The 14,010-nt window shown below is 34.3% G+C and overlaps 1 protein-coding gene across 2 annotated transcripts in view; it reads left to right on the top strand.

Annotated features, from left to right (window-relative positions):
• The window catches only part of AEBP2 (AE binding protein 2), a 65,737-nt gene extending 52,316 nt beyond the window's left edge, over nt 1-13,421 (top strand). For both annotated transcript variants that reach the window (XM_040235296.1, XM_040235297.1), the window contains exons 6-9: nt 5,004-5,071; nt 6,974-7,087; nt 9,374-9,400; nt 9,952-13,421. In XM_040235296.1, the coding sequence (XP_040091230.1) occupies nt 5,004-5,071; nt 6,974-7,087; nt 9,374-9,400; nt 9,952-9,997 (255 nt within the window). In that variant the 3' untranslated portion in view covers nt 9,998-13,421. The remainder of the gene's footprint in view (nt 1-5,003; nt 5,072-6,973; nt 7,088-9,373; nt 9,401-9,951) is intronic.
• Nucleotides 13,422-14,010: the final 589 nt, after the last annotated feature.

Below are 14,010 nucleotides of genomic sequence, written 5' to 3' on the forward strand. Positions count from 1 at the left end.
TTATCCATGTGATCTTTTTCTTTTCTTGAAATACAGTTGATTTACAATATTGTGTTTCAGGTATATAGCAAGGTGATTCAGTTATATATATGTTATTTTTCTGGTTATATTCCTTTATAGATTATGATAAGATATTGAATATAATTACCTGTGAAAGTGTTAGTTGCTCAGTCATGTCCTGACTCTTCGGTGATCCCATAGGCTGTAGCCTGCCAGACTCCTCTATCCATAGAATTCTCCAAGCAAGAATGCTGGAGTGGGGTGCCATTCCCTTTTCCAGGGGATCTTCCTGACCCAGGGATTGAACCCCGGTTTCCTGCATTGCAGGCAGATTATTTACCATCAGTTCAGTTCAGTTCAGTTCAGTCACTCAGTCGTGTCCAACTCTTTGCAACCCCATGAATCGCAGCACGCCAGGCCTCCCTGTCCATCACCAACTCCCGGAGTTCACTCAGACTCATGTCCATCGAGTCAGTGATGCCATCTAGCCATCTCATCCTCGGTCGCCCCCTTCTTCTCCTGCCCCCAATCCCTCCCAGCATCAGAGTCTTTTCCAATGAGTCAACTCTTCACATGAGGTGGCCAAAATACCAGAGTTTCATTCCTTCCAAAGAAATCCCAGGGCTGATCTCCTTCAGAATGGACTGGTTGGATCTCCTTGCAGTCCAAGGGACTCTCAAGAGTCTTCTCCAACACCACAGTTCAAAAGCATCAATTCTTTGGCGCTCAGCCTTCTTCACAGTCCAACTCTCACATCCATACATGACCACTGGAAAAACCATAGCCTTGACTAGATGGACCTTAGTTGGCAAAGTAATGTCTCTGCTTTTGAATATGGTATCCAGGTTGGTCATAACTTTTCTTCCAAGGAGTAAGCGTCTTCTAATTTCATGGCTGCAATCACCATCTGCAATGATTTGGAGCCCCAAAAAATAAAGTCTGACTCTGTTTCCACTATTTCCCCATCTATTTGCCATGAAGTGATGGGACCGGATGCCATGATGTTCGTTTTCTTAATGTTGAGTTTTAAGCCAACTTTTTCACTCTCCTCTTCACTTTCATCAAGAGGCTTTTAGTTCCTCTTCACTTTCTGCCATAAGGGTGGTGTCCTCTGCATATCTGAGGTTATTGATATTTCTCCCGGCAATCTTGATTCCAGCTTGTGTTTCTTCCAGTCCAGCGTTTCTCATGATGTACTCTGCATACTATACAATAAATTCTAGTTTCTAGTCTATTTTATGTATAGTAGCTTGTATCTGTTAATGCCATACTTCTCATTTGTTCCCCCTTTCCACCTTCTAAGTTTTTTTATTATAATTTTTTTTTAAGGTTGGTAAGATGTGGTCCTAGGCTCAAAAGGAGTGTGGCATTAGGGCTCATTTGTTCATTTACTTAAATATTAAGCAGCTACATGTGCCAGGTACTAATGATACAGAAGTGAACAAAATGGATGAAAAACAAGAAACCAGATATGCCTACACTCTAATTTGGAATACATGGTAAACAGGGTAAATTAATAAAGGTAAAAGCTTGAAAGTGAGGATATGAACCATTCAGTTATTAGGGGGAGGGGCATCATAGCCAGAGGCAAGTGTAGAATCCTAAAGTAGGAATATGCCGAGTATGTTTGAAACCAGTGAGAAGGCTAGTGTAGCTGGAGGAAATGATTGAGGCAGAGAGAGTAGAAATGTCAGGTATTGGGGAGAATCTGGTTGGACTGACACCTTGGCTTTTTATTCCATTGTGTATTGGGAAGCCATTGGAGGAGTCTGAGTAGCCATGCTCTGATGTGATTTTTTAAATAAAAGTTCTATTGAGGTGTAGTAAATGTAAACTTACCCATTTTAATTATACAAGGGAATTCCTTATGGTCCTGTGGTTAGGACTTCGTGCTTTCACTGCTGGGGCCTGAGTTTAGTTCCTGGTCTGGGAACTAAGATCCTGCAAGCCATGTGGCCAGGAAAAAAAAAAAAAAGTATACAATTCTCTGAATTTTGACAGTTTTACTTACCAATGAAACCACCACCACCACAGTTAAAAAATATGTTAAAACATTGCCATTACTCACAACTTCCTGGTGTAGCTTTGTGTGTTCATCTTTGTCTCTGCCCTCCACCTTAGAGAACTCACCAGTCTCTTGCCTATCATGTAGGTTTTAACATGCTCACTTCAGTTTCTGCATTGAGAACATATTTCAGGTCAGTGTGGGGGAGAGAAGGGGTCAGTCTTTTCAGTATCTTGAGAAAAGACCAGAGTAGTGAAGATACTAAAAATTATTAGGCTCTGGATGTCGTTTGAAATAAGTAGTATTGATGAGAATTACGAATGGATCAGGTATGGTAACAAGGGGATAAGATGACTCCAATGTTTTTCGCCTGGAAGTGAAGTCGCTCAGTCGTGTCCGACTCTTTGTGACCCCATAGACTGTAGCCTACCAGGCTCCTCTGTCCATGGGATTTTCCAGGCAATAGTACTGGAATGGATTGCCATTTCCTTCTCCAGGGGATCTTTCCAACCCAGGGCTCGAACCCAGGTCTCCCACATTGTAGACAGACGCTTTACCGTCTGAGCCACCAGGGAAGTCAGGGCAACTAGCCAAAAGGATGGAGTTGCCTTTTAATAGAGTCTGTGAGGTGAGCAGGTTGAGGGAGTCGTCGTTTAGTTGCTAAATCATGTCTGACTCTTTTGCAACCCTATTGACTGTAGCCCACCAGGCTCCTCTGGCCATGGGATTTTCCAGGCAAGAATACTCAAGTGGGTTGCCATTCCCTTCTCCAGGGAATTCTCCTGACCCAGGGATCAAACCTGTGTCTTCTGCTTGGCTGCTGGATTCTTTACCACTGAGCCATGAGGGAAGCCCAGGTTGAAGGAGAGGGGAATATCAAGAGCTGTAATTTCAACACATTCTGTGGAGCATCTAATTCTTCTGTCATGTAGGCAGATGGATATGAGTCTGAGCTTAGAGGAGAGATGTGGGTACAGATCAGCATGGAAGTTTCTCATGTATTAGGGTTTTTAAAGATACCAGACTGGAGAAGACCACCTAGGACATATTAAATAGAAAAGAGACGAAATTGAAAGACTGAGGTTTGGGACCTATCAACATTTAATGATTTAAAAGGGTAATAAATCTGATGAAATAATGGTCTAGTATTTAACAGGACCTCTACCTGTTAGGGAATAGAGGCAACGATGATAGATAAGGTTCTGTTTTAAAATGTGTAGCATCAGTTTTCACATGATTTCATTAGAGCCAGTCCTTGAGATGAAATCCTTAAGCTGACCACAGGAGAAGTAAAAATGATAAAAAAAAAAAAATTGAGGAACTAAAAATGTGATATTAGGAGTCTGGAATTAAACTTAAAATTTACTCTGTTAACATAGTCTATGAAAATGAAAAGTTTTCCATTTGTGGAAAACATCTGCGAGGGTTTAAGAAGATGATTGATAGCTGTTTGTTATCAATAAATTTTTAAAAACCTAGAATAAGAATAAGAGTTATTTTGCACCCCAAGCGACATTGTGGTAGCAGAGGCGCCTGGACTGAGAAGTAACAAAGATGTCATATAATCTGAAGAATGCTTTCTCCTGGGGGAATTGGAAGGAAGAAACATCCATAATGGGTAATGGTCTTCCTTGGACACACAGAATTCTAGGAAAGGAGCTAGGTGAGGAAATTCTTGAAAGTTCCATGACTGTGACTGAGAAAGGTTGATGAAGGCAGTTTGTATTAAACAGAATCATTTCTGTTAGTAGTCACTGTTCAGTACTAACTGTAAATAGAAGTTTTCTAGTATCATATTAGCTTTTATTGATAGTGAAACATTTTATGTAAGAATATTTATATGGTGTACTATGCTGTTCAGTTTGCCTAATTTGTCTTCCTTAATTGAAACATTTTCTTTGAGCCTTCTCTCCAGAAGAGGTCAGCAGAATCCCAGTTACCAATCAGTTGACTTGCTATATTTGGTTGCACTGCATGTTTTTTATATTTTATTTCTTTGTCTGTAGAGATAGTTTGTTTTAGTGTCTTCAGATCTGTCTTGGGGCTTTTAAATTAATCCCATTACCGAGTCTGGAATTAGAGTACTTAATATAGGGTTTTAAATAATGAGGCTAGAAAGTGTTTTGTATTTGTGTGAAGTACTGCTTTTACTTCTAATATATTTTGAGGATGACATGTACCATTACTTTGTGAGGCTATTTGAAACTTAAAAACTTGGTAAAAATATTGATATGTAGATTATTAAAACACTAGCGTTCTAATTTCATTAATACGGAAGTTCTCAGAGTTATAAAATGCCGTTTTCATCGATTTTTAAGAATCATTACTTTAGTTTTTAGAATCTAGTAATGAAAGACAAGCATTTTGTTTTTCTTACATAGGTCGTTATAGTTCTAGTTGATCCACACTTTAACTTAGATTCGTTAATCAAATCACACCTTAAGATCAAACCAGATTCCTTAAAATCAAACCTAAACACTGATTGATTAATATTTCATTTAAAATAACACAAATCAACCCACAAACAAAAAGCCTCCACACAAAGGACAGATACCTTAATCATAAAAAGGAGACTTGTCCCTTGCCAGTGTTATTTTTTCCTTGACTATTCATTTGTTCTTCACATTTCACCACCCACCCCCCTGCTCCCCCAAATCCCCCCCAAATACCCATTTTAGCCAATGTGGATGCTTGGTTGGTATTCTGGCTCAGCTAAAGACTTAATAGATAGTAAAATAAACAGCATTTTAAGAGATAAAATGGTTTTTGTCTTTGGCTGTATAAAGCTACTTCACTTTTTCTCTTCTTTTTCTTTTGTGAAAATAGATGATCAAGGGTGAAATTGCCATGAACTAGGGCAGGACAAGATGTGGTGGTGGTAACATCTGGTCCCAGACATAAACACTTCAGTTATTGATTAGGACCGAAAGCTTTCTTGAGGCATATTAGAATGATGTTTTATAAATAGTTTTTGTAATTTGTTTTATGTCATTGCTAGGTAATAGCTAAGAGAAAAGAGGATTCTGGAAAGATAAAACTTTTGCTTCATTGGATGCCTGAAGACATGTAAGTATTTGGAATACCGCATATATATCCAATAGACTGATGTCTTATTAAAATCTTTTACTCAAAAATTACTTAAGCTATTGGGTTCAAATGTAGAAGATTTACAGGAATGAAATCACAGAACATTTTGAGGTTGTCAGCATGAAAAAGATAATCTGTAAAGGCTCTTAAGAGTACCTGGCTCAAGGTATAAGCTTTAAAATTAACTTTTAAAATAGTTTTTTTTTTCTAATGTAAGTTGTCATAGCAGTTTTTAGGATGTGATTATTTTTAGAACTTTTAGTAACCTTCAAGTAGGATAGGGCATAAGCAACCTTAGTTATGCCTTTGAGACAGTTATTTTTAACAATTTCTAAACATTTTTCAGGGCACTATTAATGATATTTTATTGAAAAAAGCAATTGGTGAGTTTTCTAGGAGTGTTACATTTTTCTTTGAGTTTTAGTACCCTTTTATTAGAGTGGTTCTGACCCATATGCTCCTTAATTTGGATATTTCATGTTCATTATTCCTTTTATTCTTAAACATGTTTTTAGTTGTTACAAAAGGTAAATGAAGGTATATCATAAAAAAGCACCAGTAGTAGATAAATTGAATGGAATCTCATTAAAAATTAATAAGATGTGTTCCATACTTATTCTTGTTATTATATATTTTTCTACAATATCATTTTCCAAACTCCAGTCCAAAGAGATGTTAAGGAACATGATATGAATTAAGAGCTTTAAAAATAGATTTGGGATGAGGTGAGGGGTGGGGGAGGTTCAAGAGGGAGGGGACACATGTACATGCTGATTCGCGTTGTTCTATGGCAGAAACTGGCACAGCATTGTAAAGCAGTTATCCTCCAACTAAAAATAAATTTAAAAAATAGATCCGGGAGTTTACAGTGCACATTAGCATATTGAAGTAAAGAAATTTTTATTTAACTTTAAAAATCCTGTGATATCAAATGTTGGTGAGTGTAGGACACACTTTCCACTTCCTTTTACCCCCTCCCTTCCAGGTTTTTAAAAAATGCTACTCTAAAATATTTTGAAATGTCCGTGTAAAATTTATTTAATGAACTTTTTACTGAACATTTAAAGCCATCCATTTTTTCTCCACTGTTTAAAAAACATTAAACTTTGTTTTTATTTACAAGCTATGGAAAATGTTATGGAGATATGCATTGCCTTCCTGAAAGTTTTGTCAGCTTCTGATATCATCTGTGACATTAGAGAGGTTATTTCTGACTTATTATCAACACTGGCTATTGGAGTTCTTACATTTTGCCTTTCTTTGATTATGAGCAACTACATCTTTGGTGAATTGATGGTTTATGTCCTTTGTTTCTCCTATTCTTTTTCCCTTAATGAGAGTTCACTTTTTTCATACTGATTTGTAAGAGCTCTTTTTATAGTAAGCTTATAACAGTTTCTTAAAAAAAAATTACATTTGGATATCTGTATTCTTAATATTTTAGAAATCGATCAATCCAAATATCAAAATGCTTTTATTCTGAAATTCATTTTTTTTCAAAGTGAAAATTAATCTGGTGGGGTTTTTACTTCTGATTTCTTTATACAGAAATACAGCTTTTTATCACATCATGCTCTAATTTCACTTAGCAAGCTAAGAGACAGTGTGTTAATATGTGTTTCCAAGCTGTGGGATGACTTTGCCATCAAAATTTATTTCCAGATTTATGTCTAAAATTTCACCATACCATTTTCTGGCTGGGTCTTTACATCCCATTACTTAGATTACTGAGTTTCCTTGGGGTCTGATAGCTTGTTAACCTAGGTGACTTGGTCAGACAAGTCAGAAAAAGCTGGGTAAATGTGAGTAATGTGAAGGGATGTGAAGGATAAACTTAAACTTAATGTTATTTTATATATGACTTGTTTTTTAAATTCACAGTCTGCCTGATGTGTGGGTGAATGAAAATGAACGACATCAATTAAAAACTAAAGTAGTTCATTTATCAAAGCTACCCAAAGATACTGCCTTGCTTTTGGACCCAAACATATACAGGTAATTTAATTCTTGCTTTGATGTTTCACTTTGAATTGTAATCGTAAATCTTCTTAAATTTTGGATATAAGGTCAGGACTTACCTTTTAAGTACTGAGTTTCAGTATCAAGCATATCTTGCTTTCTTGAGCTTTGTGTATGGAAATTACATCACAGCGATATATACATTGTAGACTCTAGAAGGGCAATATTTTGGTCAAGTTTATATGCCTGGTTAATTCCAGGTTTATCTTGAGTAGCTTAGACTGTGATATAGAGTGTTTTGAAAATAAGTGCCTTTTGTTTAAGTATGTAATTCTTTTTTAATAATACCAAATATGTAGACCTGGGCATATATCACATGTTCACTAAATACCATTAATGGTTGAAGTTCTTAAACTTAGACTCTTCCCAGACTTTTCAAAAGAGCAGTTCAAATATTACTGTGCTTGTTTTTAAGAGATAGCTTGGAGTGTTCACATTTCTAATTTTTTTGATCTTACCTTTGTTTTTGTGTGTCGTGCATATGGAATATGTTTAGTGGGGGAAGGAGAAGAGACCACCGTTTCTGGCTATTTGCTGAGTCACTGTTCTAGGTGCTTAACGTAACACTTCCTCCTCACAGCAGGCCTGTGAAGTAGGTGTTCCTATGTTTGTTTTACAGGTTAGAAATCTGAGGCAAGAGGCACATAGCTTGCCCAAAGTGACACAGCTAGGATGCGACTGAACTCCATTCTCCCTCTGTGCAAATGACATATACTATGGTGATTAAAAAAGTGGCTGAAAATGCTTAAAAGGCACTCTTAATGAGTGAACTTTCTGTATTTTAAAAAGGAATTCTAGTTTAGTATATACTTTATATAGTAGTAGGTTGGATAAGAATAAGGTGACATAATGATTGAGAATCCCAAATGTGAATTTCAGCTGTCCTATAAGTACTATGTCTTGTGCCAAAATTTGAAACAAAGACTTTGATTTGAAGGTTTTGTTTATCCCACGACTCAACTTTTTGGAATGTGAAACATCTTTTGAGAGTGAGATTCTCACGTAATGGGCCTTGCTGCAAGGAGACATTGAGATGCTTCCAGACTTTTAAAGCATCTTTTGGTGAAGGTGCTAAGTCTGATGAAAACGTGTTTTTTTGTGGAATGAGCTAGGTTATCAAGAAACTAACTAGCAGAGAGAACAGTGAAATAACCTTAAATGATTTACCTTTCTTTTTTTAAGGAAAAATAACTGAATAGTCCTTATTTACTGGCTCCTAATTTAGGGCTTATTTCTGCTTATTCTTTGAAGGCAGTGATTAAAACTAGCATCCTAAAATAGTGGTATTTTGGGAGAACCAAGAATGGTCCTAAACATGCCTTAAGCAGTGAGTTGATTAAGAAGCATGAATTTTAAATAAAAGGTTGAGACTAACTTTTGTGTTTCTGCCCTGCATTCTACTTCCCACTCTCTGTGAGAGTCTTCCTTTTTCACAGAATCAGCTTATTTTTGCTGTTCTTACGCTATATAGGAAGCAATTTAGATACTTTGGTGAAAGTGAGAAAAAAATCGTTCAAGCTCAGAACTGATGTCCAGAAGTGCATAGGACTTGCATCGCCTGTTCTCAGGGTATAATTCTGCATTTGTTACTAATTTCTAGGGTAATGAAGATATACATTCTTAAGATGTATTTGGTACTTCTGTGGAGTTAATTTTCTTTAGTTGTAAACCATCTTCCACCCATCTTAACATTTAATCTCGAGTCTATAAACTTTCATGCTTCTACAGTTCTGGAAATTAGAATCAAATCTACCCTAAAGTGGTGCGGAGTTATAGAACCCCCTACATTTGTGATGCTGTAGCAGCTTCGCAATGCTTGGACTTTGAGTGAGAAAGCATGTGAAATTAAGAGGGGAAGAAAGCAATTATTCTAATTTGTTTTAGGAGAAAAAATTTGCAGCTTATGCACATCTCAAAATGAAAGCATGACAAACATTCCAAAAATATATTCACTTCAAAAGTAGCAATAAAAAGGACATACTTATATGAAATTTAAACACTAAACGCTAATTTACATTTCATATAAATTTAAACATGAGATTCTTTTTTAGAAACACATTAATAGGTTACATGAAAAGGATTTGTTAAGCTGTATATTATGTAACTAAATTTATATCCATCGTGTGCTTAGGAAATAAATTTTCATGGTGATCAGTGATTGTCACATTTCCTATTTCTTATACATATTTGTATTTTTGAAGCACTTCATATGTGTTTTTGATTCAGTGGAATAAAAGATTATCCCTTTTTCTCTTTTTCTAGAACAATGCCGCAGAAGAGGTTGAAGAGGTAAAAAATAAATAAATACATAAAAAGCAAACAAGCGGGGACACCTGCAGTCTTAGTCACTGACAATGGGTTTTAGTAAAAGTTGCACATTAGAATCAACCCCCTTCCTTTTTTTCCCTTAAGTCCAGTATTTAGAATATTTATGCTTAGTGTAAACATTCTGTGAATGAAGTAGGCTCTTCTGTGGAATATATTAATATATTACTGTATATCCACATTTTCATGGAGTGGTACTGTGGGAGACTGAGCAAACACTCTTCTGGCAACTTAGTGGAACAGCTTCTTAAAGGCTTTGCATGCTTGCTGCTTTAAGCTGCTTTTTTTTTTTTTAAACCCTTTAGTGATCACAGTAGTTGATATTGGAAAGAAAACCAATTACAACATGTGCCCTTACAAATACCAAAAGCACTGTAAGGATATTTGTCTTGACAGTGTCTATTGATTTGGAGTCTTATTAGGAAATATTTAGACAATGAAAATTATCGAGAGATAATTTACCTTTCAATTATGATAAATAGATGTGATTGGTTGCCATTTGTGTTCTTTTGCAGAACTCTGATAAGAAAAGTGTTCAATTTGTATTTAAGCAAACAGTGAACGACATTTGCAATCAACTAAAAATTCGTCTATCGAATTAGGGCTGAGAATTTCTGTTAAAGAGTGTTGCAGAATGTCTGGTGGCTCCCCTTTCAGGAGTAGGGTTTTCTCATGGAGTACAGTATGTTAATATTTACCTATATAACTAATCTGTTAACGGTTTTTGAAAAACCTCTATTTCACATTATTTGAATAATCCTCATATTTTCATTTTAACCTATATAATAAGCCTCTATTTTTTTTTTTTTTTTTTTTTGAGGAAAGCATTTGGTTTGTGAGCTGTTTTTTTCTTAACATAAGAAAAATCGTATTTTTTTTACAAGTATCTTCAAACTGAATCCTTTATGCACCAAAGTTGGTTTTGAAAAGGAAAATAGAATCACTTTCTTGCTTGGTAAGCAAGAAGCCATATGGATTTTTTTTTTAACTTACAGAAATGGAAATATGTGTAACTTGTTAGTATTGTATCAAACAAATGTTGCATAGAGTTAATAGAACATTGCTTGTAAATATTTCAGATTTGTAATATATTTTTATATTATGAAATGTACTGTAGATGTTTTTCTAGAGGCATGAAAAGTTAAATGTATATATTATGGGTAGAAATAATATTGAAGGATATTGTAATTCACTAGTGCTGCCAGAGGAATTGTTAATAAAGCACCTTCTTTAACAATAAATGTCTTTTGCAGACTTAAGGGACTATGTACTACTGTTAATATCTATAAGAGCAAAACACATTGAACATCCTTCCAGAAAGTCTTTGAGGGAGGACCTATTACCCATAATAGAATTATGGCACTCATTTCTGACAGTGACCGTGAAATCAATTATTTCCTTACTGTTGGAAGGACATATTGTAAAGTATGTGGTTATATGCAGTCAAACTGCAGAACCTACTCCTGATTGAGGAGTTTTCACTTTACTACAGTGATATAAAAAAACCAGCAGTTTTTACACTAAAATTTTTTAAAGAAAGAATAGACAAAAATATAGAATTAATAAGCCTTTTGGTTCCAAAATGGGAAAGGTTCCATGATACATAAATCATTTCTCATTTACTTTAAAAAAATTTAAAAAAATGATAAAAATTACGGGAGGCTTTATTCGTTAACAATGGGGTTAAAGAGCTATATACATGAAGTAAGTCATATAAAATGAAGTGCAAATAAAAGCACTGCTTCTGTAAGACATTCTGGAATGGTTGTTTAATAAGGGTATTATTCATACGATCTGTAGCAAATGTGATTTTATTTTTGAAAAGAAAAGCAGTGTGTTTTCTTACTATTTTTTGTTTTCTTTTGCTTAAGCACTTCATCAGTTGCTTTATTCTGTATCTATGAAGTAATCTGCAATCTCCTTTGTTCTTTTTAAATTTTGATTTGTTATAAAAATTGCCAAATAGTGTTTCAGATATATAGTTTGTACCTGTATTTTTATTTTATTGCCTCATGTTCTTGTAAGTCATTCTTAATTGACCGATGATTGTAGACCTTGCCTGAGTATTTTTTCTAATAAAACAAAGCAAATCACATTTAGTTTCAGAATTGTAACAATTCAATTAAGTTTTAAAAGGACATCTGAATTATACATCTAATGTTTTCTTCAGGGGCACAGCAAATAAATTAGTTTTCCCATTGTGTAGAAATACTAAGATGGTCAAAACCAAATTTCATGGTTACTGATTACCCTCTGAGTACTCAGTCACTCATGCTGCTTATCTGACTTTGTTCTGATACTATTTACACCAAAAAGAATATGGAATTAAAATGAAATAGTTTTATAGCTTGTATGTATACATGTATACACACGTGCAATTATGATTGGGAAATAAGTGTGGAAGTTTTCACTTTCTAATGTTTATTAGTAACAGCTACCCATCTACATCATCATCCCTACCCCTGTATCCCCACCCTTCTACATCTCTTCCCCTCACCCCTGTATATATACAAAATATCCTATACAAAATATCCATTGTCTTTTCAGCAGTGGGCAGAATGGCAGCTCACAGACATCCCCATTCATTTACTTGTGGCTGCTTTCTTCCTGTGTGACCGAGTTAAGTAGTGACACTTTAACCTGCAAGCACAAAGTGTTTGCTATCTGACCTTTTAAGGAAAAATTTGTCAATCCCTGGTTGTTATAGTTGATAAATTTTTCTATAAAATAAACCTAGATTGCACAAATTATATTTTGATATGATAGTATTATCTTGGTAATAAAGCAGCACATTAAATTTTGGTGAAGCTTTTTAATATACATGAGAGACTAAGATACTGCCAGACTAAGATACAATACATGCAACCAATGGTGTTTGTTTTTTTTTTAACTCTTACATCGGAGTCCTTAATAGTTATTAACATTTCCCCATTTGTTATTGTATTTTGTTTTACTCAATGGGACTAAATGAGATTTTGTAAATCGGATCATGTTTAAATCATAAGGCTTATCTCTATCTGAAAGGCTCTTGGAAGTGGAAAATATTGTAAAATTTAAAGTTGTTTATTTTTGTAATAAATTTTTTCAAATATAAATTTTCCCTAAAGTGGACACACATTATCTCTGAACTTCAGATGAAGGAAAATTAAGGTGGACAGTAGTTGACTCTCAGTGCATATTTCAAGATGTTTTACTCTCATTGAAAGCATTGATAATCATATCAGTAAATCTTTGTGAAACTTCTCCTCCCACACTTCAATAAAATATTTTAAATATGCAAGTACTCATAAAAGGATAGAATTTGCCACAGTTATTTAATACATCTTTTATTGTTTTCTGTTTTAATTCTTTTAAAAATATCATATGATTGGTTAGCAAAAGTGTTAGATATTTGAATAAGGTATAAAAATGGGTAAATATGGTTGAAGTCTTTAAAATGGGGGGCTTTCTATATAATTACAACTTTTTTTCCTTTTTTTTAATAGTCTAATACCTTTTCATATGTTGTCTAAAAGAGAGAAATTCTTATTTAGGTAGATTCTCTTGAAAAAACTGATACATTTATATGTATAGTAAGGCTGGGGGTTGCACACCAAGGGAATGCATATATCATTATTAAAAAGAGTACAATCATATATGTCATTTAATATTTTGGGGGTTTTTTGTTTTTTAAGAGAAGTGGTTTTTTTGTTTGTTTTAATGAATACTATTTTTCTACTTTTAAAATGTAAGAAGTGTTTCTTAAAAGGTAAGATTTTAAGATAAAATGTCTTATATATTTTTATTTTTTAATTCTTAAAAGAATCTGACCTAGTGGAGGATGTTTTGCAGTTCAAACACTAGCTTTAATACAAATAAAGTCTGAGGAGTTTTTTTGTTTTTTAATGGTTTAGAGTATTTTGTCATTACTAATGGTTATAAGCTTCAGTAGCCTTGAGAATGTAACAAGTGCTGTATTACTTAAAATTAAAATTTTTTAAAAATATTTACATAGTCCAGTTCATTCTCTGAATCAGATTTGCATGGCATATAACACATGGTTCTATATTACCGTGAAAATTAAAAAGGATTTGTAAACAGAGCAGAGATTGCAACCCATTTTTTTTCCCTAGGTCAGTAATCTTTCTACTATACCAAATGGCTTTTCACAGTGTGAAAGAGAAAATAAATGTGCTGTAATACAACTACAAAGTTGTTTTCAGTGTTTCTGCCATAGCCAGTCTCTAACATAATAAATGGTACAAAATTAGTCTCTAAAATATGTATTGAATGTGTGTTACAGGCAAATTACTTGTTACAGAAAGGTATTTTGGAGAGTATGGCTAAAGCACACTGGCTTAAATGATACTCTGTGGTAATATTTATATGTGAACCCATAGAGGGAACTACAGTTTGCCTGAACATTCTCAATGAAAAGAATTATTGACGTTATATTTTTACATACTCAGTTGTAACAGTATTTTTAGTTTGTTTACTTTTGTGAAAAAATGTTCTCAATCTTGTTTTTGTAGAGTGCCCCTCCCCTTATTGAAGCACAGTTGATTTATGTTTTGTTAGTTTTGGTGTACTGTAAA

Source organism: Oryx dammah, unplaced genomic scaffold (assembly GCF_014754425.2).
Source record: "Oryx dammah isolate SB20612 unplaced genomic scaffold, SCBI_Odam_1.1 HiC_scaffold_29, whole genome shotgun sequence".
Taxonomy (NCBI): Eukaryota; Metazoa; Chordata; class Mammalia; order Artiodactyla; family Bovidae; genus Oryx; species Oryx dammah.